This window comes from Triturus cristatus, chromosome 9 (assembly GCF_964204655.1).
Source record: "Triturus cristatus chromosome 9, aTriCri1.1, whole genome shotgun sequence".
Classification (NCBI taxonomy): Eukaryota; Metazoa; Chordata; class Amphibia; order Caudata; family Salamandridae; genus Triturus; species Triturus cristatus.
Genome location: NC_140592.1, coordinates 140790633 through 140811692, shown reverse-complemented (window position 1 = coordinate 140811692; position 21060 = coordinate 140790633). Strand labels below are relative to the sequence as shown.

Genomic DNA, 21060 nt, shown 5'->3' with positions numbered 1-21060 from the left:
GTGCCATGTGTAGATCCTTCTGCAGTAACTTTGCAAACACAGGAGGAAGGGCCTGCCATAGTTACTTCCACTAATCTAAATATGGTTCCTGTAGACAATGTTAATTGTTGCACAAGGCATACTAGACTTGATTGTATATTAAGTACAGTAACTGGGTGCATGGAAGAAAGTGATGCTGGAAGCCTAAGGGAGCTAGCACTGATCTCCTGGAATGATGCAGGTCTTCGATGGAATCTAGAAGATGCTGTATTGCAGGAGTACATTGACCAGTAAGACATAATTATGCTGCAAGAAACTTGGGCCGTGGAACCTCTACATAAAGTAGGCTACAAAACATTTAGTAAATGTGCTATCCCCTATGTTAGAGGGAGGCCTTCAGGAGGCCTCTGTATTTGGGTAAAGGTTACTCTTGGTCTAGATGTTAAATCAGTTGATATATGTTAAGAGGATATCCTTGGAATAAAATTTTACACACCCGATAAAAAGGAAGTCTACATAATAAATATATACTCTAGTCCATATTTAATAAGTAAACTATCAACGGTAATTGAGCAGCTAGATAACTTCTTAAGCACGATCGAGGTAAGGGCATTGAAAATTGTGGGAGGCGACTTCAACCGCAGATACAAATCTGTGGTTGGGCTAGAAAATATCTTTCAGGAAGAAGATTTGGTCAAATACATTCCACTCCTGGACAGCCAGTCAGTAGTGCCATGTACAGTAGCGGTTGCCCAGTTACTAAGACTTGTTTCGGGGCACTGCTTGAGAGCTTGCTATGGCCGTTTACCATCAGAGAGCCCAGCTGCGCACATATTTACTAGGAAGAACATAAAAAGCCACTTAGATTATATAATGATCTTAGTTGAGCTTTGGCCAATGGCCATTGACTTAAAAGTCGAAACTAGAATAGAGAGTGACCATTATCCATTATGTCTGATATTGACAGCTGACCTTTTCCATTCTGCCACCCTGAGAATAGGGGAATTTGATAATGGAATTATAAATCCACTTGTAAGCAACAACAGGAGAGCTTTAAAGTGGCCTTCGATAGGGAATAACCCAGTGGCTATCAAAAAAATCTATGACATTTTCGTAGATAGGGTTTCCCTGTACGTAGATTTCCCTGTATCAGATATTCCAATAATGGATATCCACTGCAAATTAGTTAAGGACTTGGTACCCATACTAAGTAAAATCCCGAAGAAAGCTAACAATGCGATTACGGTGGCGGCTGAGCTGAAAAACCCATGGTACAATAAAGCATGTCGTACTATAAAAAGTGAGCTCATTGCGGCTTCTAAAGCTCCAAACACAGTGGCTTTAAGGGAAAAAAGGACAGAGTATAAGCAACTGTTAACCTCCACAAAGAAAGAGTTAGAGGCGAACATTTGGGACGAACTATTAGCAGCAGCGAAAGAAAAAGACCAAGTTAGCTTCTGGCGGCTAATCTCAAAGGGCAACAAAAATGGTAGATGTAGTAGGGATCTTTTCTTAGACGCTAATACTTGGATAACACATTTTTCTAGTCTATACTCTTCTTCCCCAAATGACACTGACTTTTGCCCAATGAGTTACGAAACTACACTAAACACTGCACCTTTATCCTTTAGTTTAAAGGAAACCCTCATAGCCATAGATGCACTAAAGCCAGGAAAGGCGCCTGGTTCCGATAAAATGCCTGGAGACCTATCGAAGCATGATAAAGGTGTGTGGGGCCCCTATATTAATTTGTTGTGCAATTCTCTTGCTTCAGGCGCTCCTTTACCCGAAACCTGGAAAGGGGCAGAGATCACGACTATTTTTAAGAAGGGCGATCGGCATAACCCATCTCATTACCGACCAATTAGTCTGATCGATGTTTTGCAGAAGGTATACGCCAGGCAAATTTTAAACAGACTGATTGAATGGATTGAGGAACATAACTTTTATCACAGTATCAGGCAGATTTTAGAGTGAAGACTGGCACGATAGACCAGGTTTTTAGATTCCTTTGTATAGCCTGGAAATCTATATTATTCAGGAAGGGACATCTGTATATCGCTTTTGTGGACCTAAAAGCAGCGTTCGATCTTGTCCCTAGGCATCTCCTGTGGAAGTCCTTAAAGGACCAAGGGGTCCCGGGGAAAATTCTTTTACAAATTATAGGACTACATGAAGACAACTGGGCAAAGGTCAGATGGGGTCCACGAGGCGAACCAACTGAACCAATTAGGGTTAACAGGGGCGTAAGACAGGGGTGCGTTCAAGCTCCGACTTTATTTTCTTTATAGGTTAACGACATCCCTGATTATCTCTTGGGATGAGATCATGATTCCCCCAGGCTAGGAGGGCTGCCTGTACCGGCACTCCTCTTTGCTGATACAATTTTAATTTCCCAAACACCAAAGGGTCTACAAAGTTTAATAAACTCATTTGGGAAATACTGTAAAGCCAAGGGGTTAGAAATAAATCCCAGTAAAACAAAATATATGTCAATTAACCCACACAAAACTTTTAAGAAAAATTTTACTGCGGATAATCAATTAATCGAGTTTGTGCATGATTTTAATTATTTGGGTATTACCTTGGATTCAAAATTAACCTGGAGGCCCCAGTTAGAAAAAAGCAGAACTATACTCCTCCAGAACACATTCCCATTAATCAGGAAAATCGAAGGTAGTACATCCAAAGCAATTTCACCCGCTATAAATATAAAGCACAATCTGCTTCATTCTATGGAACAGAGCTGTGGGGTCCCGCGGTAAATGGAACATTCAATGTGGGTGAAAATAAGTTTCTTAGAAAAATATTAAATTTGCCCACACCAACACCATTGACTCCTGTATTGATGGATTTAAATTTTTATCATGTGGATGACCAGGCTAACCTTAGACCATTGTTGTTTTGGGTTCGCTTATGGAGTACAGAGGAGCTTATTCACTACAGGGAGGGTCTTGTAGAAATTCTCGGTCTAAATGAAGGTGTAGGTTTGCCTTGGTTAAAGCACATTCACGATTGGTTTCTTAAATTGGGATTAAGGCATTACTGGGATGAGCCGTCCGACTTGACATTTGCCTCAAAAAAACTTTTAAAGGAATCCTACTGGTCTTTTATTCCTGACTCCGTGTCCCATTCTCCTAGGGTTGGGTCATTAACCACACGGTTCCTCCAAATGAAAATAGCTTGGAATTTTGAACCCTTAATGGATGAAATACAGCCACAATCAGGGCTCGACAAATCCACTCGCCCGCTCGCATATGCGAGGTAGAATTAATAAGGACAAGCTATTTTTAGGTCCTACTCGCTCTTTCTGGCGAGTAGGAAAAAAAAATAACTTATTCTCTGTCTTTAAAAACGGAGCAAATGTGACAAGTTACCAAGATTTAAAGTCATTTTTATTGCTCACAAAGCTAATGAGCAATAAAGATGCCTTTAAATCTTGTTAACTTGTCACATTTGCTCCGCTTTCAGAGACGGAGGTCAAGTAGGGTGAAGTTAGGTCGAGGAGATTTTTGAAGGTACTAGACCTGCAGGACTATTACCATTTTTCGAGCCCTGCACAATTAGCTAAGTCCTTATACCTTAAATATCGCTATGGTATCCTACAAATAAAGGCAAACACAGTAAAATGGGCGCTGGGCAAGGACGAGGAGGACAGATGCGTTTTGTGTGATTTAGGTGCAATGGAGAACGAGACATCTGCTGTTCTTCTGTCCGGCCTATGTGCGCTGTAGGAACAAATGGATAAAACCCATTTGCCAGTTGCTTGGTACTAGATCATGCCTTGAAGCAGAAAGACTACTACGTTCTGACACCAGGCAGACGGTGGTTTTTAGTGTTAGTCGATATTTGTTTGGTGTAAGTTTGATAAGGAAAAGGGAAGGTCTGAAACTCTAGGCTGAGAAAATGAATGGGAAATTACTATGAGCTTGGCACGCGCACTTTACTAGAACTAAACTAAATATATACTTACTTGTATATTACATGATAAATCTTTTTTAAAGAAATGTTTTTACCGGTATTTAATTGTTCACATGTATTTTATTTTGTCTTTTTAGAATGTCCTGAGAGTTGTTACTAAAATCTTTTTTTATATTAATACTTTTGAATAATCTAATACTTAAGAAACTCGTGATACCGCTAGAACATCACTAAATTGGTTGGTTAAATTTAGTTTGACTTCATAATGAAATATGTAGCATTGTATTGCATTTTACTTCCCATATGATGTATTGTGAAAATTGTACTATTTTGCGAAATCTTTTATGGTTATTTTTAACCGAAATAAAGAATAAATAAAAATAAAATGCCACTACTATTATGTGAATGGTAACTAGAGAAAAGGTAATTGCTTAAGAAAACATCCAGTATAAACACTTAATTTTATTGGAAACGTTTTACAATAACAGAGATCAGACTGCATGCACGAGGAAAATACAACAGATTTTAACATAAAATTATAAATATAACAAGTAGACTTTAAAACATTTCATGGACACCCTGAAATGTGTCTTGGCATCATATACCCATGAAAAGCTATGTACTTCAACATTTCACAGTATTTTAAAAGCAGATTGGAACTTCAAAACAACTTTGTTACAATGTAAACACAGAAGAGTTAAAATATTCCACACTAGTACAATTCTGCCTTCCAGCATAACCAGGTGTACATTTTCTGGCTGCTGTTGGAAGTGCCAGGCTGAAATAATTTTAAAAACGACCACAATAAACTATCATGTTGAGCCTTATTAAAAAGAGCTAACCTCTTTTTCTACACCTTCACACTCCACATGAAGTGGAATCAATAGTCTGCTCAAAATCGAAATATTCCATCTCAAAAGCAGTACATCCAAATTAATTCTAATAGTGTCCTTCCCAGTCACTCATAATAGCTCATGCAACATATCCCTATCTGACTGAATTGTTTATTTCCATGTACATTTTCTAGGACAGCGTAAATTAACTGGATGCTATACTATCTAAAATGTAACTTGTACATGTAAGCGGATGAGCTACAAGTTCTCCAAGTTACACATTTCCTTGGGCTGGATGATCTTGCATACTGGGCTCTACAAGAGAATGGGATAGATGGGGAGCTGGCCCATTATCGTGTGCATTAGCTGCTAGAAATTCATGAATGGACTTCTCTATTTGTGGCCTGAAGAGGTGATTCATTTTTGGATCCACAACTTGAGAAATAATTCGGTCCACTCCAGCTTCCAGCATCCCCGACTGAAGCACACTTTGCCGCAATCCATTTCTCAGTTGGTTTTTATTCATTCCTGCATTCCACTCCTGTTTGTCTAGGTGTGTTGATACAAAATTATCTACCTTCTGCCTCAGATTTTGGTATGCCGGCTTCGTATCAACATCAGCTAGGCAGTCTCTGCGAAAGCTGTCAAAGAGACCACGACTCTTGAGTTGCTCAACTATGAGACCAATAAGTTGAGAGTCGCCTGGTGGTAGGGATGCTGGGTTTATTTGCCCTGCTGATGGGGTAGAGCCAGTTGTGCTACTTCCACTGCCCTCTGCCATGTTGTCTGCAGTCCAAATCAAACCAGTTAAGATGACCGCCTTCACAAAACGTATTCAGACTTCTGAAAAAAATTAAAATCACAATTTGTCAGTCAATATTCATGCTTGTGCACATAATAACAATACTAGTTTATTTCTTGTTTCTTGTATTAAATTAAGTCAACCGAGTGTTTTAGTAATACAAATAAACGCACCATGGAAAGCACACTTATTTGTTTATGAATTCAATCAGTTTTTGTATTTTAGTGAACAACCAGATCTTTTCTAACAGCCGTCACCTAGGGGACAGACTTACAAAAAAAAAAATAAAAAAAAAAATAAGGGCAAGTTTACAACAAAACCAAATACAAGGTCAACAGTCCCTAAAAGAGTGATGCTAATTTCTATAAGTTAAGTAACTTGTATTCTTAGATTTATAGCTGTGTCATACAAGTTACCATGTAAGCAGGCTCAGAAAGCAATGAAGTGGTTGCTGCAACATAAGACTAGCATAGAGCAGCTTAGCAATTACTGAGAAAAGCCAAGTCAATTACAAATCTTAGCACTCACTAACATACCAATTTTACAAGTCTTTGCTGGACATTTCAAATAACGTCGAATGCAAATATGTACTGTAAACAAATATGGTGAATATTGGCATCGCTATGCCAACAGTCTAACTGATATCCCCTGCAGCATCTATTAAATATAATTCTATTATGGAACCTGGCTACATCATAGTGCAACATTAGCAAAGTTGTTCACTTCACAGAACAAGTGTTATAATCTTGGATGGGCAGATAAATATTGAAACTGGAGTTCGTCAAACACATTTTTGAATGGTTTAACAATTTACGATGTTGTAATTGTGGCTAACGTCCAGTACACATTTAAACTATTGGTAAAAAGTATAAACTTAATACATCACTCCTTTGTAATATACTAGAGAGAAGTGGGTGTTTTAATGTACATTTTGCACAGATTTGTTTCAATATACTGCACCTATTAAATGAGATTAAGCTTGCAAATGTTAGCAGTGTGTTGTACAGACGTAGACACCCATATGAATATTAATGTCAAATGTATTTTAAGAATATTCTCCCTTGAAATCAAAGGAGATGCAAAACAATAAGTATATTCAAAGAAGATTAATTCCAGCTAAAATGTACAGTGACAAAAACTAGCAATTTCAGGTAACAAACAACCAACGAAGTGTTTTAGAAACTAAAAGGAGGAACCACATAAATGAATGTTCTGCCACAAGCAAAACTGTATTGACAAACTATAGGGTAAACTTATTTTTTTCTTTGTATCAAAAACGCTATGGTGTTGGGTGCTGAAAAGAAAAATAAGAAAAGCATACAGTGAATGCATTCTATTAATTTTTGTTTCAGCAAATAAACAAACAAAATACTGGAAAATGAATGCTTTTGCTGGCCAAAGGGCCAAAACAAAATGCCATGGTCTTGATTTGGATAAATGCCCTAAATATCCCTAGATCGTTATGACTGCTGCGACTCTATACAAAAAGGTGCAATTATATAGGCATGGTTTTGTGTAACATATCGAAATTATAGAAGACTTTTGAGAGGTCACTTAATTACCTTGTATTGCAATAATAAACAAATAATAAAATGCTTAATATGTCCTACACATGTGTACATAGTGTAAAGAGATATTTCACCAGCAAATAGCATGGAATATGGTTTTAATGTGATTATTCAATACATTCTATTTATTCATAATTTTTATACTGTTCCCTGCATATAAAAAACAATGTACTGCCAAGTCTTTCAAAAAAGGGTGACAACTGAAACAACTGTACTTTTAAATCATTTCCAATGCTACTAAATATTTCTCACTCAAAAACATCACTCACGTAAGCAAGGCAATCTTAATAGACAATTTAAATATGCACGGCACCCTTGGAACTATGCTGGGGTTTCTAAATCTCAAAACTACACTGCTACGCGGTTTACTTCTGTGAGCTAACTCAGGAATGCATGGTTACAAAAACAAATACAATATAGCATCCCTGCAAATAGACTAAGGACGAAACATCTTGTATTAGTTCTGTTTATAATGACTGTACTCTTTGAACACTTTATATGCTCAAGGTTTTTGTGTTTGGTGCTGCTCGCATTTTAAATTGAGGTACTCACCGAACACCAAAGCAAGAAAATTCAGGATTCAGGATGAGACATCTACGTGATAACCTAAAGAGAAAGAAAATCTTAATTTTTCATCCAACAAACTTAATTCTACAAACTGAAAAGATGATCCATACAATCCAAGCTACAAATTAGTCATAAGAATATCTTCTGTACCTCTAATGCAAAGACTTCAAAGAAAACCACTTTCTGGAAGAATCAGCACACTTCCTTCACATGGAAGCCAGGGGCCAGAGATTCTAGGCACAGGGACGACACTTTAAGTGTACCTTCCTATTAACTGGGCTGCTGAGGACTGACAGCGGTGGCAATGACAAGATTATAGTGGAAGGCAGACTACCTGCCTTCTGTCAGGAAACATCACCTACTGACTTCCCCTTTATTCCCAGATCAGGCCCTTAGCTCTACCTATGAGGGAAACTGACAGCACAATAAGTATATCTTATGTAAATATACGATATGTATAGATTGGGTGTGGCCACAAATGTACCCACTATTTTTCTGAATCAAACTGGTACCTAGGATGGAGCAGAGAGAAGGCCCAGATGGTTGCTGTGCTCTTACAGGACATTCCAGAGATCCTCCAATGGGTCAGATTTTAGGGTGTGGATGAGAGGAGACAGAGGGTCTCAGAAGCTCGAGGGCGTTCCTCTACTCATTCTTAACCTATTGGTCACTGACATGACTACCCCTCACAAGTTAACATGTAGTTAGGTGGGCCATACATCCCTCTTTTGTGCCCTTGTTTTGGGTCTCCCTTGACAGGAGACTCGAAAAGCGAGTCATCTTCTAACAGGCACCTAAAGACAAAGACAAGGGCTATACCAGTCTTATAGAATAAGTAAAATGCAAGAGCTGCCCAAAGCCATATCGGAGTTGATTGGTGAAATACAGAAAAACGGTCTTCAACTTCAAGATGAGACAGAAATTCGAGCCAAAATTTCTCTACCAGAATCCAGTGTCCCCACTAGATGCAAACAAGAAACTATGTTGTGCACCAGTGAGGAGGCATTAACCACCAAGTCTCCTTTGTCAGATTTGGGACCAGAAAACTGGTGAGCTCTATCACCTAACTGAAGATGTCCTGGTGCCTGCCTTGAAATAAGATGCTGACTGACTTCTTTGAAGGAGTGCATTAGGAGGTCCTTTTGCAGGACTACCTAGAAGGGAGGGGGACACTGAAGGAGCTAAGGCCTCAATGAACTGATGCTACAACTTGGGGAAGAGTTGCATCCCTCAAGCTAGAGGGTGAGATCTTGTCACTAGTGTGTCCCTGCAGAGGCTACTGAGAAGCTGCAGTGCCTGTGACTTTGGGGCACTCCTGAGAACCAACTTTGAGCTTTGCTAAAGAATAATAGTGCCTAGAAGTGAGAGGCACTGAAAGCACCAGGAACAAATTTAGCAGTTCCCTCCAATGGCCCAAGGACGAAGCTAGCCAGTCGCCTGAAAGGACATTTACAGCTGACCATTACCACTTTGGCTAGGCTCATAGCTCTGTTTGGGTGAAGGGGTTTATGTTTGGCCACAAATAAGGTACAGCATAAGAAGATGCACTGGTCTACAAGCTGTGCAACTTTCACACAGCTGCTTCACCACCTGTACAGGTGGTGCCGTTGCTCACCTAGCAAGGTATGCATATACCCACACACTGCAGACCACAATTACGTCCGCTGGATCAGGACAGAGACCAGGCGATCGTCCTTCGGTGGGCCATGCACGGAAGCACACCACCTTGAGGCGTGTCCTATGCCTACACCCCAAAAACACCATCAATGACAAAGAAGGTACTGTGCATTTCTCTCTCCAGGTGGAGGAAACAAAGGAGGGGAGACACTGCTCCAGTGAGCCTGAACTAACCAAACTTCAGGCCAAAAGATCAGATAGTGTGGGCTGCATCGACAACATTTTTCCTGATATTTCTGACAAAGAGCCATTTGCGCATTAAGTTACCAATTAAAACGTGCCCTAGTAGAACAGCAGAAGCAGCCCCACCTCCTCAAAGGCGCCATAACCTCTAGATGACATACCAGTGAAATACTGGAAGGGCAGTCTGAATTTTATGTACAGTATTGTGTTTTTATAAATAACTGTGCTAGCTGGACATTTAATTTTTTTCTTGCAGTGCATCGTCTATTGATTTCCAAGCCTCTAACATTATACGATTTCCAGCGCCTTGAGACCCTCACGGGTGAATAGTTGCATTTTACCAACCCTGATTGATTGATTGATTAATTGATTGATTAAGCAAGCCTTGGGCTGCTCGACTTTGCTGCCCTAAAGAGGTGTAGTGGGTGCTCAGTGGGGCCAACTGTAAGGTTAAGTCTCAGGCCACCAGTGGCAAAATGGAAATCTAGACAGTAACCCCACATTAACTTCTTGTCATTCCAAATGTTACCTATATTTTTTGTTAATCGGTTAAATTGTATATTATATCAGATTTGAAACATTTAGTGAGACATTATCAGAACCACCTGTTGATGGAAGCCTCACTTAAGAATGAGGAAAAAAGGCTATCTTCTTAGCCTTAGATGGTTGATCTAAAGCAACTAATTTATTCGTATATTTATTACTAGACATCTTAAGAACCCAACTTTTGGAGGATCATGACACCACAATTCTGCTACAAATTACTAAGAGGCAGCTTGAAAGCTTTCAATAAGGCTTGGATAACAAGTGGCAACTGAGTGGGGAATAAGTTCAGTCTAATAGTCATCATTCAGGGTTAAATGCTGAATGCCATGAGGGTCATCCTCTTGAAGTGTGCTCAACAATATCTATTCCACGTGGCAGAGCAGTACTAGGTAAACAAGCTAAGGGATGGTGAAACCAAAATGAACATCTACTTGAAACCGGCTAGCAAACTACAGCAACAGTTTTATCAGTCTACACTACGTGCACCACTAGACGACATGCATGTCAGTGGAAAAGCTTCTACTAGCACAATAAGAAGCCTCCATGTCACACAGAAATCGCAACTACCTTAGAACCACTGGCAAGGTATTAAATTTGTGAAAATAGGGGGGGGGGGGGGGATCATAGTCTCTCTCTAAAAATCACTCAAATCTTAGTACAGTGTATGAAAACCTGGATGGTGTATTTTGAAGATCTTCAGATGAAAACTGGCAGACGAGTGCTTGGAGTCTTCGAAATTGATTGGCTATGAAGATGCTTTTGGAGGGTTAATTTACTATGCAGGATGTCAACTTCTTGCAAATGTTTAGTCTTATGCACCAAATAGAAAGAGTTTTTTAAAACACTTATTTTTCCTGTGGTTCACCATCAATTTCAGTAATGTTACAAAGCATCCCATTTATAAAAATAAAAAAAAGGAGGCGGCTCACAAGGAACATGCAATTTTTAGCTCTTAAGGTGGATATTAGAATCTAAACATCAAGTCAATTATGAGGATTTAATCATATGTATTGTGTTGTGCATGTAAAACATTTGTGCCAAAAACATTTACTTTGTGCAAGACGAGGTAGCAAACATCACATCCTACATACATACTTTAACAGAAGGGGCACAGTTCACATTCACGTCAGGGGTAACAAGTAAAACATTTGCTTACCTACCCATAAATTAACTTTGTAGATCCTTGATGTGACAGAGTGCTCTTTGAAGCGAAGCAATCCGATATCTGTAAGAAAGGGGGAACAATGACTTCAAGGAAGGGGGCTTGAGGGGGAATCAAGTGGTAGGGCGGCACTGTGGTGTAGTCTATTGAGCAGTAAATAGCACAGTCAGGAAGAGGTAAATGTTAAGTGTTTTTTTTTTTTTTTTTTTAGTTCTTCCTAGTGGGTACAAAATTTGGTAAACAACTTTATAACAACGTGTGCATATAGAATAGAATGGTGTATGGTGGGAAAGTCAAGCACAATTCCAGCTTCCCAATCAGCAGTTCTTAGTCTGTGGCCCAGGAACCCCTGTGGCCCATAATGCCTACTCGGGGGGGTCCGCAAATTCATAGCACATGACATAAATATTAACAGATTAATGAAGTCTACACAGATAAAAGAAGCAAAATGTAACATTTAAAAACGCTCCCTACATGGGAAGGTATTTGAAATTGGAGGGTAAAAATAGTTGGCTTCCTCCGATTGACTGGTTTGAGCAGTGCAAATGTATCAAACTGAATGCAGTTTAATTTTAAAAAAGTCCAACCTTTCCAATAAATTAATTTTATTTGTTTGGTTAGATTTGTTTTTTAATTTAATAAAACGTTTAATTGGGGTTATTTGTTTGATCAATGCCTATTTCTGTTATTTTGTGTATTGTTTTGAGGTTTCTGGCTTTCAGTAATGGCTCAGTGGGGATCCCAGATTCAAGTAATGATTAGGTGGGGGTCTACAGAAGTCAAAAGGGTAAGAACCATCAAAGTAAAATGAGACCATATCTTACGGACTTTAGTGTTATAGTAAATTATACATCTTGGACAGACAAACAATGAAAGATTGCCACATGAGAGAGCAAATTAGTCAGCTAATGCGATTCCTTCAAAGCAGAGACAAAGCCAGCAAGCCTGCCTTCGGCAAGCAAGTGCAAGCACGTCACACACAAACAAAAAAATACACATGGCACCACCAAAGCATGACAGTCACAGACTTGCAATAAAATCTTTAAAACAAATAATCCCATAATTTCAATAGAGCAGTGTGAAAAATTATAGAAATGTTTTAATTTACAGTAATTCATCGAAAAATAGGATTCCTAATGGCACAGACATTGGTTTTGAATTACTGTAACTAGAAGACAGTTCAAAAACACAAGAATAACCTAAAGGATAAATAATGGAAAGAAAATAGCACTGGAAAGTATTGGATCACCAGCCATAGCACAAAGGTTAGGTAGATACTAAAATAAAAGTTGTATCCTGTTCAAACTAATTATCATCACCTTTAATTATATCCAGCTCCCACCAAGACATGGTGATGACAAATGATGCTTAGATGTTTAAGTCTCATAAGTATTTGAGAAACTCACAAACTATTTGGTGGACTGATCGGACAAATTAGAATCTGAAAAAGTAACAATAAAATCTAAGGGAGAAAATAAATGTATTCTAATTAAAACAATTATAAACTGTGCGTACGCCAAATAATTAGTTTCTCGAGTCTAAACACCAACACATCAATTTGAAACCACTAGATGAATTAAAACAGAGAATTTTTTAGCTGTGAAAGGGTGGTTTTAAAAGGAAGAGAATGACCAAAGAGGGGTTATAAGAGGCTTTCTGAAAGCAAGATAAGACTGACTTCGATGGAACAATGGAAGCATTTTACAGGATATAGTGGTTGCATCTGAAAAAGCTTGGTCTCTGAAATTGTGGTACATATTTTGGGAATCTGTAATTTAAAAAAGGTGTTCAAAATATAGGCTTCTGGAAGGTATATACATAGAATTTCTTTCTCTGGAAGTGCAGGGGAGATTCATTAAACAGCCCTATGAACAATGATTGTGGGTTTAAACAAAGTTCTAATATGGACCCGAAGCCAATGAAGATTTATTCTTGCATGGAGACCGAATTGTGACGTTTTCTCCACTAAGTATAGACAGTGGCATTTTTCTGCAACTGGAGGTGGGCGTTATATTTCTTGAGAGCGTGTTGCAAAACCGTATTGCGACAGTCGATCCTTGACTGAATCAAGGCATTAACCAGAAAGACACTGAGGTGTTTTTACAGGAGAGGAACAATATGTTTGAGCATTTTATAAGAAATTCAATATGTTGGCCACATGATGGGGCACTACTAGAAAGCAGCTAATGTGTCTGTCTAAATTGCAATTAGATTTAGCTGGGGTAGAGGACCCATTCGATATGGCTATTTGCGGTCATTAATGCAGATTTTGGATGAAGTACTTAAGAGATCAGTCTTGTCGAGTAGATGAGTTTTAAATAGTTCACTGATGTTTAACAGATAGTTAGTACAATGCTACTGACTAAGGCAAGTACCATTTCATTTGACTGGGGTTGACTCCTTCAAAATGACAACTAATTTTAGGTGTGGAGTTTTTTTTCCCATCCAGCAAGACTTACTTTCCATACTGGAGTGAACAATCAGGGAACACTTCCAATTGCAGCTCTGACATCAGGGTTCTAGATTAAGTGGCATGGCAACAGTCATAACTGAACATGCAACTTTAAATGACCCTGAAGAACGCCGGAATGCAAGTAGGATGTATTTTTAAGTGCCTTCAGGATGCTGCAAATAAGAATATTAAGGAGGCTAAATGCTCACAAACTTAATGCAGTAATATGGAAGAGATGCAGGACTTCACGTGTGTTAATAAGTGATGAACGGTTAAATAACCTGGTTTGTAAGATCTATGATTAGAATGCAGATCAGTGCAGTTGATAGGTGTTGCTTCCGTCAGCTATGGGTGTGTCTTAAAAAGAATCTTCATTTTCTATCCGCTTCTGCCCAATTCTTAATAAAGCCACAGTTTCATGCCACAATGTTCTGAGAAATAGCCTAATGTAAGCAAGCTATCTGAACCACTTTAAATGTGCACTGAAGATCAATGCAATTAATCTTTGTTTACCAGGGTCTGCCATCTTGTCATATCTAGGTCAACAGGTGCACTCTGCATAATTTCAGAATAGAAATACGAACATAAAGCACACTTTTTAAAATAAATATCAGTATGTCCAAAATTTGACAAGGTTAAATTCAGTAATCCCTCTAAAAATAACCATGCATATGCACATCATGATTACATAAGTGCAATATTTGTGGTGGTTGGACTAGCTGCAGTGAATAAACAATCATGCCCAAAATTAGCTCGTAGTCATCAGTATACATGATGATTTTAATACTGAATTGATATACCATAAGGGCTAAAGACTGCATATAAATATTAAAAATGCCTAAATGGTCTTGGCGCTTCCTGAATAGAACAAATAGAATCTCTATGTATTGTACAGGCGTGGAAGCAGAAGCTATTAAAACACTACCCACTTAGAAGTTGAGGACCAATTTGCTCTTATAGTTGTAAACCAAGGCTGCTAGCACCACACTCAACAGTGGTGAGGAGAGATGGTTAAGATGTGGCATTTTACAGAGAATTCTGGGACAAAGTAGCTCTCAAACAGTACTTATTTTGGGGTCACTTTACAATTAATGTTGGAAATAAATTGGTTTAAGGGCATAGTGTTTAGTGACTGCACTTTAAATTAACAATCTGCACCAAAAGAAACCTACTACTCATCTACAAAGAGCCTTGCTGCAGGGCACTTAACTCTGTATCGACCTAGAAGAACCTTGCTAACCCAATTACAGAGAATAGTAAGTATCTTCATGTGTCCAAGAGTCTCTAAGCAACCAAGTTGTTTCTAACAGTGTCTAATTGTGGTTGCGTGTGATAATGAATATGCAGATTTGTTATGTGGATGTGTAGAGTGAGCTAATCACCCGTGAAGGTATCCAAGGGGCTTGAGCAGGTGTGTAGTCCGAATGATTATTCCAATACCCAGGTCTTTGCTTCAAGTGGAACACAAGAAGTGAGGAGGAGGAGGAGGAGGCTTGGATTTGTTGTGGGAGTTCATTCCAGGATTTCGCTGCAATGTAGATGAACAACCCCCTCCTCCTGCTCTGCTTTTGTGACTGTGGTGGGTGTATGCAAGTGAGAGCGAGGCTGAGCGTAGGTTTTGTGCAAGGCTTCATGTGTGTGTGTGCGTGGAGTTTGAATTGGCTGCGTGCCTGAACGGGGTGCCAGTGGAGCTCTGATGTGAGATATGGGTGCAGCGTGGGAAGATGAGGAGGAGTCTTGAAGCGGCTTTCTGTATGGTCTGGAGTGTGTATGATCTGCTTGGAGATTCTGACATAAAGTGAGTTTCCGCAATCGAGTAAGCTTGTGATAAGTGCCTTAGTGGCAGTTTGTCTGGTGTCCTGTCGCAGCCATATGAAGATCTTTCGTAGCATAGAATGTGGAAGCAGCAGTGCTCTGTGTTGACTCGTGCAGTCATAATAAGCTTGTCATCTAGGGTGATCCCCAGGTTTTTGGGGTGGTCTATGCTTGTAGGTGTTGGCCATAGCTCGGTCGGCCACCAGGTGGCATCCCATGGGGAGGCCTTGTTTTCAAAGACTAGTACTTCCGTCTTGTCAGAGTTTAGCTTCAAGCAGCTGTTCTAGATATGCTTTACGTCATGAACAGCTGGTAGCGGTATGACCCTAAAAAAACAGACTGCAAGTTCAAAAGACTGCAAGCTTTAGAGACTGATTTCCACGGTGTGCAGAAATTAAATAATGGAGAGCCACACACTGTACCCCTGGTGACACGTTGTGGGTTATATGTGGACCACGGTTAGAAAAAAAGTAGTAGTAAATTCAAAGGCTGCCTGCACCCTAGTCTTCAATCCCTGAGCAAACTTCACACTGCCAGATAATAAAATCGATAAAGCCAAAAGTCATAATATTTTTAACAGCCAAAGGAACTGGATTCTCTCTTTCGAGGCCAAGTACTTGTATACCCATGTGTAAGCTTGCAAAATAAACACAGAAAATGTGTATCTAATGGAGTCAACACCGTCCCATCTAACTGCGAAACTACAAAGTACTTGGTATTTTGAGGAATATTGTGGTGCACTGAGAACATTTTGTGGATCCCTTCGTAAGGAACTGCATTTGCTGCTAGAGGTCCAAACTTCCTGGTAAAAAACTGTTGAATAGGGTACCCACCTGAATGTGTCTGCTTAAAAGACGTATTGTGTAATTTTTAGGTGTTTGCTTTACCTTTAACCTTGCAGCCAACTAAATGAAAGCATTATCATCACTACAACAGTAATTATTCAGTTTTTTCCCTTTTCTCTGTTGCCAGTAACTAAGAAATTCCTCACTTAAATGAACCTCCTATTTTTATACTAATAAGAGCCCTTTGGTGTCCCTTTGCAGGTTTCTAAGACCAGATTGTTGGGGAAATGCATTTGTAATACATGAAACGTCTTTAGTCTCTTTCACCTTAGTCTGTCAAATGAATTGCTTCCATCTGTATTTAGGGACATCTCACTATCTTACTAAGAAGCGTCACTTCGTCTTGAATGCTGCAGCTTGCGTGATCATAAGCCTACATAAATGTCTGGCCATCCACTTTCAATGTAGCGCAACATTCAATTTATTCCATTTATTGCACTTATTAAGTAACAGCTTTAAAAAAGACAAACTCATTGATATACATTTTAAACAAAAATACATTTTAAAATTGCATGTAGTAAAATAATGTGTGAATAAAAATACAGGAATAGACTCAAGACTAGACACGATAAACTAAACAGATCCATTTTGTAAGTTACACAATGCATGTAGGAGAAGCATTGGCATAGCCAATAGGTCTTGCCTTTGGAACCCTATACGTGTTTTAGCCAGGGCAATTGTTTTTGCCAATGTCTTTAAACTATGTTGTAGAGCATTGTGGCTGCTGTCTAGTATGTTAAAAAGTTATAATAAAGTGCAATAGCATTTTTGATACCTTATATATAACCAAGTAGACATTATGTACAACTGAATTACCCTATTAAAAAAAGAATTAACAAAAAATGTCTTCTAGTTTTTTTGTCCTACTGAGGTGGTGGTGGTGCGCTGGTGCTCAGGTGGAACGGAGCTGGTGATCAGGTGGTGCTGAGTGATGCCGAGTTGGTGCTGTGCAGAGGTGATGCTGCGCTGGTGCTAAAGTGGTGCTAAAGTGGTGCTGAGGTGCTGCTGAGATGATGCAGCGCTGATGCTGAGGTGATGCTGCGCTGATTCAGAGGTGGTTCTGCCCGGATGCTGAAGTGGTGCTAAGGTGGGGGAGGCGCTAGTGGTGGTGCACTGATGAGGAGGTGTTGCTGGTCTGATGGGGAGATGTTGATGTGCTGATGCGGTGATGCTCTGGTGCTGCACTGGTGGTGATGCACTAATGAGGTGTTGCTGTGTTGATGCGGAGATGAACAAACTTTTGTCAGAGAGCGGAGCAGGAAAGCACTGAGGCACTAGATCTGGAAAGGGAGGGTGAGGGTTAGCGAAACGGACGACAAAGTTCGCCAGACAGTGGGTGATGGCATGAACACATAGGATGGTGAGCGTTTCAGACAGCAAAGAAAGGAGAAGAGAGGCAAGTATCCGAAAGGGCCTGTCGGGTTCTAGATTCTTTTACGAAGTACTGTAAAATAAATAATTAGGAATGTGGCTGTAGGGTTAGTTAAAAATAGGATCAGTGTTCTGGAAACTGAAATAAACACGGAAGGCAGGGGTTAGCAAAGGACAAGGTAATGACGGGATGAGAACCAAGTGGTTCCAGGTCATGTATGCCACCTTCAGCCGGTGCAGGTCAGATGGCAAATCATACGGAGGCAAGCATACTTTACAGGTTGGATAATCCAGACCCACAAGTCTAATGAAAAACGTGAAACTAATACCCAGGATACAGGTGATGTTGGTTAAAAAGAAAGACAGCAATGGCAGAATGTGTGTACATGCCATTGCACTTGGGGGCAATGTACCAGAAATAGAGGAAAAAACATTGCATTGAATGACTAACAAAAATCAAATACCAGTAGGCGATTTTGCTGACAGGATGGGGCTGTTAGATTCTGGAAAAAGAAATAGGAAAGGACAGTTAGAAAGAAAAACAAGCATTGGCATAGCCAATAGGTCTCGCCTTTGGGGCCTTATAAGTATTTAGTTATGCAGCACAATATCCTTGGTGCAACAACACCAACTGTTGCATGGCCAAACACTTATAAGGTCCCAAAGGCGAGACCTGTTGGCTATGCCAGTGCTTGTTTAGCAGTAGTAACTTGCACTCTTAAGTTTGGCTCCACTCCTTTTTCATGGGGCAGAGATGTGTAAGTGTACACTTTTGAGTAACTTTACACTTGGATTCTGTGAAAAAACGTAAGCAGTAAATTTACTTAAAGGTGTAAGAGTAAACTTACACAAGTAACTTACCCATAAGTGTAATTTACTTTTGTGAATAGCGCTGTGCAACTTTAGATCTCGAAGCTCCAAGTCAGCAGTGGGAGCTTCAGGTCAGATTGGAGTAAACCTAAGTTCATTCTTTGTCCGGTACGCACTTCCTACTAATAAATTAAAATTGCATAGTTTGCTATCTTGCCATGAGGCAGTTCATCTGCTGTGTTTTTACAGAGTGCATTTAAGCAAAACATATTGACGTTAATGACAGTAACGGTACAGATCTAAAAGAAAGGGAAGTTACTGGTTAAAAAGCCACATTTTAATTGGCTTTCCTAAATTTGATTAGGTTGGGTTTCAAGCATATGGTAGACAGTTACATGCTTTGGCTGCTGCAACATTAAAGGATATGTCCACATAAGTTACTGTTATACACAAGGAATTCATCAGAAACAAATGGAGAGAACTGGATTGTTGGTTAGGAGGAGAGACAGGAAAGTATACAAGCAGAGTGTCAACATCGTCACAGAAAGAGGAGAGAGCACGTAGCGGATTGCGGATGATTATCAAAATGAAAATTAACATCAAAAGTGAAAAGGTCAGAAGTGATGGTGGAGTAAAATGAGGGGGGTGCAAGAAGGGAGAAAGAAAATGGCCATCCCACTGTTAGGACTGGAGGAAAGTGGTGTGTGACAGTAAGTTGAACAGGAAGTAGTAAGGGTGGCTGGACTTACGAAATTACAAAAAAAATACTCTTTAATCAGTAACTCAAAGAAAGGGAAAAATCAAGTAAAGGAAAAGTTAAAGACTGAATGTGGATTTTTTACTAAGGGATTGACCATTCCAGACACTGATCAAAATGGTTTGGGAAAGGATGGAGAAAGAGCTAGGTATGCCAATTATACTGGAACAACAGTGTAAAGAGAGACAAAGAGGAGCAAGGTGTGAATAGTGAGAATAGGGTAAGTGGAGTAAAGTGCAGGAAGTGAAGATGTGGATGTAAACAGACGCGAGATCAAGGACTAGGCAGCAATATATAAACATTACTGAAGAGGGAGGGTGAAAGAATAAAATGGGCAGTGAGAAGTTAAGAGTTCCCGGCTTCTCGGTCATCATTCACTAAAGGTAGATACCGGAGCAGACTTTCAAGACTACAGAAAGTGAGACAGGGACGTGTGAAAAGGAGAGGGTGCTTCTCCACAGAGCAGGCTTGTCTTGCTCCCTGTATGCAGCAGAGGTTGTTGTGGCATTGTTACGCCCCCAAAGGAGACAGCTTTGGTGAGAAACCGAACCAGCCACCTCCCAGGAGAAGAGAGATATGGGCTGACACTTTTTGGAACCAAGGCAGAGTAAACAGGGTTCCCCATTAAAAGAGGAGCCTGTGTTCATAAAGCTATTGTAAGGGACAATTGCTCCTCTTCACTGTAGTATTGCATCTAATATTATGAGGACCTATTACTTAATTTTAATGAGTCGATAAATCAACTTGCATGGATATGAAAATCAAGTTTGTGTTTCCTACATTAACTGATGGAACACTAGCAAAGAAGAGGGGCCGTTTTGGCTTGCTATACCTCTTGAACAGCATCCATTCTCCACTGTACCACCTATTTAGAATCAGGGGGTGCTCACGATTACCAACTTGGTAGGAAGAAAAAAAGGGATTCCAGAAATGTTCAGTCATCACAGTCTCTCGTGTTCTCAGTCACTTCTGGGGGCTAAAAGGTAAACAATAACAGAGGTCACAGAACATTTGTCTAGGTGGTCTGTGGACATTTTCCCTGCACACCCCCGAGTTCTGTGTAAGGGAGTGAGGTGTCTTGCCGCCTCAAGAAACGCTGGGAGACCATTTGTGGATATTTTCTTAGCCACCAAGGGTTCCTACGTGGGGCACTTTTGTCGGTGTTTGCGTGGCTCCTCCATTAGGGACCACACAAGCGCAGCCAAAAAAATGCAGAGGATCTCGGGGGACAAAATACGAAAAGAATGGTAGGGTGGGAACTCTGGATAAAGCACGCACGGATTTCAGTAAACAGAGGCATGATATTTCATGGTGAATGAGGGGCGGACAACTGATGAGGGCGCGGTCAAAATCCAGGTGAAGTATTTTGAAGATTTTGCAATCCTGTCCTTCGCAACACCAATAAACCCATAAAAAAACAAACCTAATCGAGATTTGGAAACCCTTCCGTCATTTCGGCATGATGCTGATCTACCTGCGCCACTAAAAGCTCTCAACATTTAAGCTGTAACCTTTACTAGCAAAGTGAATAGGTTATAATCGCAGTGTAAACATGGAAGGCTTTAATCCTCTGCCAGGCATCTAATATTTCAGTCGCACAGACAAGAGGCGCACTGAACAGAACCCGGGGGCGCGCCGCTTAGGAACAAGGAAGCCCGCGCCGGGGTCCAGTAACCGCGCGCACCGTCAGTGCACTTGACGGACGTCAGAACACACTGTAATCAACATCAACAGCCTGTGAACACTGTTTATAGCGTGACTGAAATTGCAAT

The 21060-nt window shown here is 40.0% G+C and overlaps 2 protein-coding genes across 3 annotated transcripts in view; both read right to left on the bottom strand.

Annotated features, from left to right (window-relative positions):
- PTPDC1 (protein tyrosine phosphatase domain containing 1) overlaps nt 1-21060 on the bottom strand; it is a 350874-nt gene that overhangs the window by 275852 nt on the left and 53962 nt on the right. The gene's annotated exons all lie outside the window — the stretch shown is intronic.
- On the bottom strand, nt 4343-5514 carry BOD1 (biorientation of chromosomes in cell division 1). Its single transcript, XM_085624577.1, has one exon. It carries the CDS (start codon nt 5512-5514, stop codon nt 5008-5010), a length of 507 nt encoding a protein of 168 aa, XP_085480703.1. The 3' UTR covers nt 4343-5007.